This window comes from Sebastes umbrosus, chromosome 13 (genome assembly GCF_015220745.1).
Source record: "Sebastes umbrosus isolate fSebUmb1 chromosome 13, fSebUmb1.pri, whole genome shotgun sequence".
Lineage (NCBI taxonomy): Eukaryota > Metazoa > Chordata > Actinopteri > Perciformes > Sebastidae > Sebastes > Sebastes umbrosus.
In genome coordinates, this window is record NC_051281.1 from 20182105 (window position 1) to 20194444 (window position 12340).

Genomic DNA, 12340 nt, shown 5'->3' on the forward strand with positions numbered 1-12340 from the left:
ACCATGGGTGCCTGGTTATGTCTTAAAAAGGGGGAGCAAACTTGTAAATATACACGATTGGTGTGGGGTCTGGGGGTCCTCCCCCGAATCCTGTTTGGCGACTATACAAGCCAACTTCAAAGGTGGGCTGAAGTCAGTGGACCGAGCAGATTCATTCAACAAACTCTAGCCTATCTCTTCCTATGTTCTATGTCCATGTCTATGTGTTCTTGTTTTTGTCAGTTGCTGAAAATAGTGAAATTATCATTTATATAGGCTGCTTAAATATAATCTCCTGATTGCGTGGACTATATGAGTAATCTTGCAGTAATACAAATATGGCCAATCTGGGGGTGCTCAGTGGCAGTCCAGGATATTTTGGTTCCCCTAGGCGACCTCTAGCTTGTATCCGTTGTGGGGTGGAGTTTGGGCTTTTGAAATGCTGAAAAAACAGCAGTGGCAGCAAGTTATATCAGCATTTCTTTCAGATCATAAGTGCAGTAGCAGGCATAGCAGAGGAAAAGAGAAAGCTGAGGATTGAATGTCTGTTGCAGTAGAATTTATGTCCTTGTGTATGTAGCAGTGCACCTGACAGGTCAGCCTTGAGCCAGCTCATAGGCGTCGCTCCAGTTTATGGTAAGAAGACCTTGGATTGAGCAGTTAGCATAATATAATGCATGGGAAGTACAAGCGGTGCACCAATTTCATACAATAGGTTGTTATCACCATGACGTGACCGATTAACATCAAATATAGTCACTGTTATGAAATACTGTGTTTCACATAGTCTGGCACGCAGCTGTGTAACGACTCACACAGACTAGCTGAAGACACAAAAACAGCAGTAGCAGTATTAAATCATAATTATGCATAGGGTAACACAGGCATCAGAAGACAAGCTGTGAAAATCCATGACTCTAGTGAACACAACAGCATAATATACATCTTATCCCTGTGTTTGTTGTAGTAAAATAATGTTCCTCCTTGTGATATCATAAATTCTCACAGCTTTCAGTGCCATACGGCAGTGATGTTATTGTTTATTTATGGTAAAACAGGGGAAGATGACATTTTTCTAAGGTTTTCAGTTTGATGCATTAAAGAAGAATTGGTGGATGGTGGAAGGAGTCTTGCAAACTCCATTAAATGATAGATCAAATAAAAATAAAAAACTTGAAAATGGAAATGGAAATCACTTAAAAAAACAAATAGTAAACTAACAACAGACACTGGGAGACTTCCTGCTGACATCAGTGTCTATTTTCTTTTTTACGTAGGAAATGACGTAATACAATGAATAGAAAAATGTTCAGAGAGAGAACGGAAAAAGCTATGAAAGTGAAGATGTTTTGAGTAATGGGTTAAGAGGTCATGGACCACTTGCTGGAGATTACATTCACATTGAAAAGAGGATAAAGAAATGGAGTGGTTTAGAAGATGGGAAGGTAATAAGGAGTGTCAGAGATGACTGTGGGAGAAAAAAACCTATTGAAGACATTCCATGCAATTAGACCTTGTTGTACAAAAAAACACAAAGTTCATGTGCCTGGCTCATATTTTCAGGCCTAAGCCATTTGCACATACCATACCACGCTTTCAAATATGTGATCAGTTTTACGTGAGCAACTGTGGTCAGGAATTCACTCAATAACTATAAAGTAGTGAGTGTGTCACCTTGGACAACTTGTTCTTGTGTGCTCTAAGCTACATTAAGAAGTATAGATATGATTTGCTTCCCTCAGTTGTTGACATTAGACGCAACAGACTCATACTCTCCTTCAGATTATTTGTAGGGCTGTGTGTTGGCAATAAATCTGGTGATACGATACGTATCATGATACAGAGCTTATGATTCAATATATTGGGATACTGTAAGCAAGGGAAGTTTTTTTTTAAAGTCAGATTTTTGGAAAACTCATAGTTTAAAGAAAATACCACAATATGCTTGAAAAAGTCCCTGTAACATCCAACGTCATAGCACTACTTTTAGAGGGCACGTGCACTGAGAGGGTGCATCTCTTTGCAAATTAAATGAAGTATTGACTAGTTAATCTTTGGATGTAATCTATTAATGAACAAAAACAGTGTTTTTGAGAATCGATATAGTATCACAAAACATAATATCGCAATACTCAATATTTTCTTACACCCCTAATTATTAGTGCAGTTTTTTTTCAGTCCTTAATTTGTCTGGTTATCAGTGAAAGCATTAAGATCAAGGTTCCAAAAAAGCTGCAGCACTTAGAAAACAAAAATAAAGGAAATGATTCAGTTGCACGGTCATTACATTTTGCTGAAACGTTTCAACGTGAGATGATGTTTCGATGTTTTTCCTGCTCTTTATAGTGGACCAGATCTATCACCTGGCATCTCCAGCCTCTCCTCCCAACTACATGTACAATCCCATCAAAACACTCAAGACCAACACCATTGGCACTCTCAACATGCTTGGTGAGTACATTAAGTGCAACCTGCCCTTACATGATTTCATATACAGGTCTCAAAAACAAGGTTTCATATTAAGACTTCCTCGTCTGAATTGAATCCCATTTAATAAGATGTGCTTCTTGTTACACTTTCTTAAGAGCACTGTAATACATTTGTCATTTATAATGCAACAAATGTGAAAATATGTTTTCATTAATTGTTTTTTTCCCCCTTGTAGTGTGGAGCAAAAGAACTCGAAAACCTTATTACTTACCAGACAATTTCTCCCTCATTACGTTTTCAACTTTTATCCATGCCAACTGCTTACAGTCTATCCATCAAAATACTGTATTTATTTATAAATACTTTCAATGAGAATCAATACCTCACGTCTTGTTATTTTCAAATTGAACTTATGTTCAAAATTAGGCAACAGAATTCCATATTTAATGAATAATGAAATTGATTTATCTTGAGAAGCGCAGACGAGGTTCCCTCTCACGAACAATGGTGTAATTTTGAGAGGCATTTTATAATGTCTCCTGTGAATGACTACTTAAAGATAAAGTTTTGTCAAAGCACTATAAATATTGACCCAAACTTTTTATATTATATTCAGGACTTTCTTGTAACGGAAGAAAAAACAAGACCAATCGATATGTGCATTTCATAGAAAGACACATTTTGTGGAGTGTGCAGCCTTGGCAGTTTGTGCTATCTTACTTCTGTCTATTTTTTGTTTTTACTCTGCTTTAAGGACAGGTTTTGTTCTCCTTTGTTTCATGCAAAAGAGGATTGTGTGCTCTAGTCCCTTTTTTTCCCCTTGGAAGTTTACTATCCTTGATCTGAGAGGCACCTGATTAAGCTGCTTTCTGTTGGAAGATGCACGGAGAGCCGTGTAGCAGCTGTTCTCACTGTGTTGTTTGTCTCCAAGGTTTGGCCAAACGTGTGGGCGCCAGACTTCTGCTGGCTTCTACTTCTGAGGTTTACGGAGGTAAGGAAGATGCCTCCCGCTCACACAAGTTATGGTTAGCCTTGTTTAAAAGGCAGCATTTATGATAATAAATTACTGTCTATACTCGCTTGAAATACTTGGAACTATTTGTACCAAGCAATTACAGAGAGACTCATTATCTTTGTCCTGAAAACCAATCATAGCGCGGCAGGTCCGTTATCTGTTGAGTGCTAGAACGCAGCATGTCTGGACAATCTGTAAGATGGGAAGCATGCTATTACAGATCCCTTAGCTTTTAAAATGTGTCTGAATTTTTTCTAAAATGTTTATGTTCCAGATCCAGAAGTACACCCACAAAATGAGGAGTACTGGGGCCACGTTAATCCAATTGGTCCACGTGCATGCTACGATGAGGGGAAACGTGTAGCAGAGACCATGTGTTATGCCTACATGAAACAGGTATTATTACTGCTTTTGAAATAATAGCAGGTTTGAGAGAGGTGATTTATTTTTTATTTGATTGACGGGTCACATTAGTCCCTGTGTGACCTTCCATCAGCAAAATGCTTTGGAGCAACGCTACAATTCTGCAAATGTGACCACAAGCCAAAACTTTAAAGAATCAGTCTTGATTTATAAAGAAAATGTAATGGCTTGCTCAATACAGTCCAAAGCTCTCTGACGTTGAAAAGAGGAAATGGAAATTGCCACCATCAATCAATCTATCAATCAAACGTTATTTATATAGCACCTTTGGAACAAATCACATGCACTTCAAAGTGCTTTACAAGCGATCAGCAAAAATTAGGATGTTGAAAGTAGTAAAACGTTGACAAAATAAAACTTAATGATCAACAGTAAAATCTTGATAAAACAAAATAAAGTAAAATATATAATAAAGATGATAATAGAATAGGTATAAACAACAAAACCAAGAAATTATAAAACACTACATAAAAGCCAGACTAAATAGATGGGTTTTTACTTTACGTTTAAAAAGGCTGTTCCAGCACTTGAATCGTAATGTTGAATTGCCAAAAGTTTTTGTTCTGCATTGTGGAACAGTTAAAAGAGAAGAACTGGAGGATCTGAGAGGCCTTCCTGGTTCATAAACCAATAGCCTCTCTGAGAGGTAGTCTGGTGCACGGCCATGTAGTGCCTTACAAACTAATAAAATAATTTAAAAATCAATACGAATACTAACAGGTAACAAGTGTAAAGACTTTAAATTAAGTGTAATATGTGCGCTTCTTTGGGTCTCGTGCAGCAGAATTTTAAATTAATTGTAGCTGATCTATTGTATTCCTCGGTAGACCTGAAGGGAGAGCATTACAACAGTCTAGCCTGCTAGTTATGAAAGCGTGAATCAGTCTCTGTGTTGCTCAGAGAGAGAAATGACCTCACTTTGGAGATGTTCTTCAAATGATAAAATACTGTTTTTGTGACACCCCGCACATTATCCTTCAAGTTAATATCAGAATCAAAAATCACTCCTAGATTTCTTGCTTCTTGGCTTTGGTTGAGTCCTAGTGTATTTAGTTTACATTTGTTGTATCCTGGTTGAGCTGTAAAAGATTCCGTCACATCCAGGCCCTTGTATCTAAAATACAGTTAAATTTTCAAGTGGAATGTGCACCCTGCATTTTTGTTCCATTTGCACTAAATCATTTAAGATGAAATTATTTGATTTGCTATGTCTTCATCCTGTGTTAATGATACAAGTCTGCGTTTTAGTGCATGTTTCCTTAAACATCCAGATGATGTTGAGGCTATTTTCGATCATTTCTTTCCCGTTGTGACTTGATTGACGCCAGCCTTTGATGATCAGATATGATTGACTTCCCTTGCCTTTCCTCCAGGCAGGTGATATTTATTTATCTGCCTCGTCTCCTGCTCCTCCTCAACTGCTCATTATTTTTTTCACACTTGCTGGGAGGATTCTTGGAAATAGACGGCTTTCAATATCCAGATGTCAGTCGTTTGTGCACAGGGACGAGAATATCACTCATTACATCTATTGTCCAGTCATGTAATCGAAATTCATTAACATTTAAAAACTGATGAGTGTAGGTTATGCAGCGGAAAAAGCATCTCTTACCTGCTCCTCAGACGTTACAATGATGGAAAAGTGTATCGGTTGACTTCCGATTGCAAGTTGATATGATGCATTTACACAACATTTTATCATGTACAAGGCAAGCATGCACAGCGATATTAAAAGCACAGGTTCATACGGTCGAGGTGCCTCCTTCTCAGTTTTGCAAGAAGAGTAATATGTAGTATCTTTAGGATTTTGGCACTTTTATTGATAGTCACATAATTTTGTAAATTAAGGAGGGTCATTTTCTGAAACCATTATTTTTATTTCTGACAGAAATGCTAAAAATAGATGTCTGAAAGTTCTGATGCTGATTTATTACAAATAAACTAAGCTTAAATAAGACTATAGAAACCACCAGGAAGTGAAGAGCAGCAGATAACTGCAGCCATGTAATCACATTCTGTGAATATTTTTAGAGACACTGGGAGTAAAATTTCTAATTAAACGCACCAGTGCTTCATTATTTATTTTGTGCCAAGTGATCATGGCGTCCTCTACCTAATTGTAATAAATAAATATTGCACAGATAGGTCTAGATGTTTCCCCTCATTATATATTGAATCTCAGCTCCAGCATCTCCAACAAGCCTTGTTTGTTGAGCGTTGGTCTTTATATACTTAACTGCAACTCACCAGAAGGGACAGTGTGTGTGTGTGTGTGTGTGTGTGTGTGTGTGTGTGTGTGTGTAAAATTGTGTAATTGTGTAATTGTGTATATCTGTACATGTTTGTTGATCTAGTCTGGTGAATAACTGTGTAGGTAACACATGGCAGGCATGCAGGAAAAACAATAAGCCTATTCTTCCAGATGGAGGTTCACGTGTTAAAGCTGTGACTCAATAAATACATACAAAAGGCCTTTATATAATCAGAGCTTTACATAAGCGCCAGCTGCCGGCCAAACAACCGGCTAATCATTTATGTCCAGCCGACTACTTTACTATTAATTTTTGGTTCTAATAAAATGGTTTTGATTAACAAGTTGTGATACGCTATGCGTGTACATTTTACGGCCACTAGCCTCCGCTTCAAAACATTGCGAGCATAATGATGATAGAGAAACGCGCTATCTGTCCGTATCAGTCCCACCCCTACACGCTTTGAATGAATGTGTGTGCACGCGCTCAGCTGAGAGGTGTTCCTGCAGAGTAGTGAGCGGAGAATCGTCTTGTTAGACAAGTATTAGCAAAGTAATTGTTGATAAAACACATTAAGAATTGCATTGATTGCTCAGACATGGGACATCCTCATTACACGGGCTGTTTTTTGGAAAACACCGATGGCAGCAATGCGACGATTGCGCAGTAATCTTTAAAAAGTCCACTGAAAGCGCTGCATTTTCCATATTCACCACACAGATGTTTATGGGCTTAATGAATGAGCAAATTAATGAATTAGGATAGGATGAACTTTATTAATCCCCTAAGGGGAAACTGGTTTTCCACCATGCACAAAAAATTGACAAAGACATAGACACAACACAATATGTCAACTTCACAATAAATAACACCATGCAGTCCATTGAAGGGAGTCCATAGTTCCAACAACGGTAAGGGGTCAGTAAAAGCTAAGTATACAGTCATAAAAAGCAGAAAGTGCACAGTGCATACAGTGAATGAATAAATAGTGAAAGGACATTTTTGGAGTATTTTTGCAGTAGGAGCCGGTTGCTCCTGCTACTCTTTCTGAAGGTAATGTGTAAAGGATGGTCATCCTGTGACAGAACACTCCGAAAGCTACCTCCTGGTTCGCTGCTCTGCAATAGTCTCCAGAGAATTTGGAGTCAGGCCATTAATAGATCCGGTCTTCTTGATCAATTTATTGATCCTGTTCCTAACCACAGCTGTAATGCTGCCACCCCAACAGACAACAGCATAAAAAAAGAACACTTGCTAAAATACCTTGATAAAATACATGTAAAAGAGTGAATATATGCATTACATTAACCATCATTGTGGTATGTCTTGATAAACCTTACAGTGAAGGTGTCAATAAATAAATAAAAAATAATGAATACGGTTCTACAGTCAGGAATAGGCTGGTTTTAAATATATATATATATAATATATAGCTATTTACAGACTGTGTAGGCTAAAATACACAATAATTATCCTTTTTACAATAACTCCTTACTTATTAAAATATGCAATAATTAAGATCAGTGTATATGATATAATAGTGGCATTAAGATGTGCCAGAGGAACCACATTTGGGCTTCTACGGCCAAACTTTTTTGACCCCACTAGCTGACTACTTTTTCCCACTAGTTGGCTACCCTTGTGGAAAGCCCTGATATATACAGTATAGATATGTATAGGTGCAAATGTAGATGCTTCAAAGATTTGTGACATTTAAGCGTTTAAATGTGCCTAAATTAAAGAGCAGAGAGTTGTTTCATTTGACAGCAGGAAGAGCATTGGACCAACACAGCTAGCCAGCGCTAGTGTTGGTGTTTTTTACTGATGCTGGTGGTGTTGCTTTCTGAAATTAATAACTAAGGAGTTGTTTTATGTTATGATGAGTTTTACCTTGACTTGAGGTCGACCCGTCATGTTTTTTTATGCATCAGAGCTGCTTCCCAACATTCAACATCACATCAGGGGACGTGAACAGGCTACACACATTTTCTCATTAGTTTGCCAGTGTTACTCCTGTTAGACGCAATAACTGCTCATATGTTTTCATTCACTGTGTATCACAAGTCAGGCCGCTCTTCCAAACATTTCAACGTGTCCCTCATACTTACCTGAGGTTATGTTTTCACCGGCGTTGGTTTGTTGGTTTGTTTGTTTGTCCATTTGGAGGATTACTCCAAAAGGTGGAATAACATTAATGCATTATTTAAACATTCAACAGTAATCCACATTACGCAAGGACAAGCTGACTTAACTAAGAGACTTTTTGGAATTATTAAGTAATCAGGACCCAATAAAGGACAGGGATGCATTACGTTTCACTAATTATACCCCCGCGACAACGTAGTCGGGGGTATATAGCGTTCCGCGTGTCCGTCCTTCTGTCCATCCCCCCGTCCGTTCACGTGTTACACATTCGTTTCCGGAGTAGAACTCGAAAACTATTTAACTTAGGAACTTCAAATTTGGTTTGATGGTTGACAGTGTGGTCTAGTTGTGCATTTTGGGGGTTAGAAGTCCAGGGTGCCCAAAATCTTTAAAATGTTTCCAAAAGGGCAAAACCTTTGGCCCGCCTAAATCATTTTTCAAATCCTCACACTCATTTCTCTCACGCTGGAGAGCCCTGATTCAGCATGACCTCGATTGTATGCGTATGCTAACACCTCCTCCGTCATGCACTAATGGCCTTTCCTACACCCCATGAAAATGTAGTTTATTTATTGATTATTCCAATATGGCTGCATACTGAAACACAGAAATAACTGTAAAAAAAACAACTCACACCTTTCTAACTTTGAATCCCCATTTTTCACCTCTGCGTATTTCTATACCAACATCCATTCAAACATGACAGACACACAACAATACATTGCAATGAACAACAAAATCAATATCACATCATTCAAATCCCTCCTCAAAACCCACCTGTTTAAACTGGCCTACTCTCTCTAGTACTCATCATCACCCATCATATGTGTCTGTACAAATATGTCTGTCATGTCCTGTTGTTTTTAGATTGTTTTATCTGTCTATGTTTTAATTGATTCTTGTAAGGTGTCCTTGGGTGTCCAGAAAGGCGCCACTAAATAAAATGTATTATTATTATTATTATTAATATATGTTGTTGTTATATCACATTTACACATACATGCTCTAAAGAAAACATTAAGTCTCTGCATGAGGTCTTCAATTTAGTTCCTGTAGCTGTTTTGTTTGAAATGCCTATTTTCTGCTTGCATTCATATGTACATTTCATGTTTTTTTTTGTCTTTTTATCCATGCGGATGGGATGTGGGTCTCCCAGGAGGTGTCCCATGGACAGTATGTGTAGATGCAGTTACATTGAGAACTTAATGACCCTAAGACAATGTGGTGCCTATTAGGATATGTAACACGCCAGTCACGGATCATTAGATATGCAATAGCACAGTATTGGAAAACGTCATTGACATACCGCTTTACGCTGAGTCGTTTAGGTAACTATTATTATTAATCAGTATTGGTGTTAACCTGCTAAATGAGGTGTGTAAACTGTGATATGTTTTAAGACTGAAACAACCCGTCCAGATATGTATAATGCCTGTGCACACACCATCTTTTACATTTACATACACCTTCCAAGACCTCTTCATGTTGCCCTCATTGTGTCCTTGTTCTTCACCATGCTGAATATATTTTAAGGTTATGTCCATGGAATTTCATGTTCCACATTTTCAGGAGAACAATCTACATAATGTTCATGTTTTTATTCATGTTATATGTCCTAAAATGGATTCACATCTCATCTGAAGCAGCACCTATTGATGCATGAGGCTGACTTATGAAGGCCATAGATTTTTTTTTAAAGATAGTTTTCTACATCTGTGGGATCAGTGTGGGTATCCGTGATATAGTTGACCTCATTTATTCCTTCTTTGTTGGATTGTGTCTCAGGAGAGCCTAGTGTCATACTTTCCTGGTACTCATACTCTGCTTCCCATGCAGAGAATTCATTAGTATAACACTTTGCTCATAGGTAAAGGAGCATATCAAATAAATTGTTGTATTACTTTGGTAATGTGACACTATATAGACTAGTTTTATATCTGTAGGAACAACTCCTATCAATCAAAGGGGGACTGTAAAAGAGGCCCTAATTAGCCAAAAGTGCTAATTTTCATCTGTTGTCGCAGGCTTAAATGTTAAAAGGCGCCCTAAAAAATCCCATTTGTTGCAAAGAGTTACACATATAGGCAAATTTCCAAGTGATACCGACATGCACACGTAGAAATTAAATCAGAATGACTTATCACATTCTGTCAATATACAAAGATGGCTTCTTGACTTCTTAGATATAGCAGGTATGGAACACTGGGCTGCAAACATGCATTTGGCAAAAAGAGAAAATATATCACATTGGAAACAAGCAATCACTACAATTAAATCCTTCATATAATTGTTCACCGTGTCCCAAAGGTCTAGGGTGGGTGGGATGGGAGGGAATCAAAAGGGAGGGATTTGGGGGTGGGGGAAGGGGGGCGCAGAAGTTTTTATTTTAATGACTTTTTGTTGTTGTTTGTTGTTATTTTCCTTCTTCCTGTTTGTTTGTTTGATTGTTTGTTTTTGGGTTTTTTTCATTTTCTTTTCTTTTCTTTTTTCTGTAGCTACTTGCCAATTCTGTATTGATTAGTACATGGACATTTGTGATTATATATATATCTTCTTTTTTTACTCCATTGTTGACCTATCAATTTGTAACCCCACCCTATATCATTTTGCTTAAATACCAATAAAAAATTGATCACAAAAAAAAAAAAAAGAATGACTTATAGGGAGGTCAAAATTATGAGGAGTTGTTGGACAATAACCTGCAGAAGTCGTAAAAGTGACGAGGAAAAATGGAGCATGTGTAGTGTCTGATATATTTTGATGGCAAGCAGCAGGTATTTCATACGTGGTTGGCGTAATACCACTTCTGGCTGCCATTTCTGTGCACATGAGTTATTAATTCATGCATACATATTATTTCAAGGGCACAAATTAGTAATTTTTGTGCAGAAATACTTAAACTTGTACCTGCCAGACTTTGTATTCCCTTAATAAAAAATAATACGGTATATAAACTACGAAAATACAGGATAATAAAACAAGTTATCAAATAAAGATTAACATTAAAACCAAAGAGCAGCAAAGTTAATACATGACTAATGATTCACCCACTTTCTTGTTTCTTTGCTCACAGGAAGGAGTAGAGGTGAGGGTGGCAAGAATCTTCAACACGTTTGGCTCCCGAATGCACATGAACGATGGACGAGTTGTCAGCAATTTCATCCTGCAGGCTCTACAGGGAGAACCTCTCACTGTAGGCAATATAAGATTTCTACTCATTTATTAAGTGCTCGAGACAATTAATTTTTCAGTACTAGCAGTGTGAGGGATGTGCACACTGAGTTAGCCTCAGTGATTGATTACTGTTGTTGTATGCATCTTAAATTATATAAAAGCAAATGAAAAGCCCTGTCAATCTTCTTTGATTGAACATGTTTTTAACTGAAAAGGAATAATATAATATATATAATAATATAATCTGAATGCAGGTCTGTTTAGAATTATGTGTTATATGAAGTATTTTAATTATGGTTTAAAGGGACTATTTGTAACTTTCAGAAATGCTTCTTAACAGCGACACCTGTGGCCGTGAAATCAACGAAAGTCAGCGTTGGGCTCACGCTTGCTCGCTCTCAATATACCTGAACGAGCATCGCTCAAAACAGTGAGGCGACACACGTCAGCTAAAACCACAATATCACTCTATATTTCAGCTGCTTGGCTGTAATGTTAGCTGACCAGACAAAGGTCTCTCCATGAACATGATTTAGATCTGATCCTAGTGTTGGCTTTTCCTGCCTAAGTGCAGGCTGAGGCAGCGGGGCTCTGCAGCATGTCTCCCTGCTCTCTCCGCCCGCAGCCGGAGAGAGCAGGGGAGACACAGGCACCCGGTCGGTAACGAGAAGACAACGTAAAGCTCCGTCACTTCACAAGACACGGAAAACCTCTGTTGGTCTGGAGGAGCTGCAGCAGTTATTTCTGCACAAACGTCCCCTGTGCATTCACTAGATATTCTCAGAGCTAAACTAACTCTTCTGCAGTGTGGAGTGAGCGCGCGTTCACGTCTAGAGGTGGAGCGAGCTGAGCTGTCTGAGTGAAGGAGAGCAGGCAGAGGAGGAGGGTACAGCGGCTACACGCGAACGCGCATATGCGAGCG

At 38.2% G+C, this 12340-nt stretch overlaps 1 protein-coding gene across 3 annotated transcripts in view; it reads left to right on the top strand.

The window, feature by feature from the left end:
• The window catches only part of uxs1 (UDP-glucuronate decarboxylase 1), a 36398-nt gene that overhangs the window by 14740 nt on the left and 9318 nt on the right, over positions 1–12340 (top strand). For all 3 annotated transcript variants that reach the window (XM_037789824.1, XM_037789822.1, XM_037789823.1), the window contains exons 7-10: positions 2326–2430; positions 3341–3400; positions 3699–3820; positions 11318–11437. In XM_037789824.1, coding sequence (XP_037645752.1) covers positions 2326–2430; positions 3341–3400; positions 3699–3820; positions 11318–11437 — 407 coding nt within the window. The remainder of the gene's footprint in view (positions 1–2325; positions 2431–3340; positions 3401–3698; positions 3821–11317; positions 11438–12340) is intronic.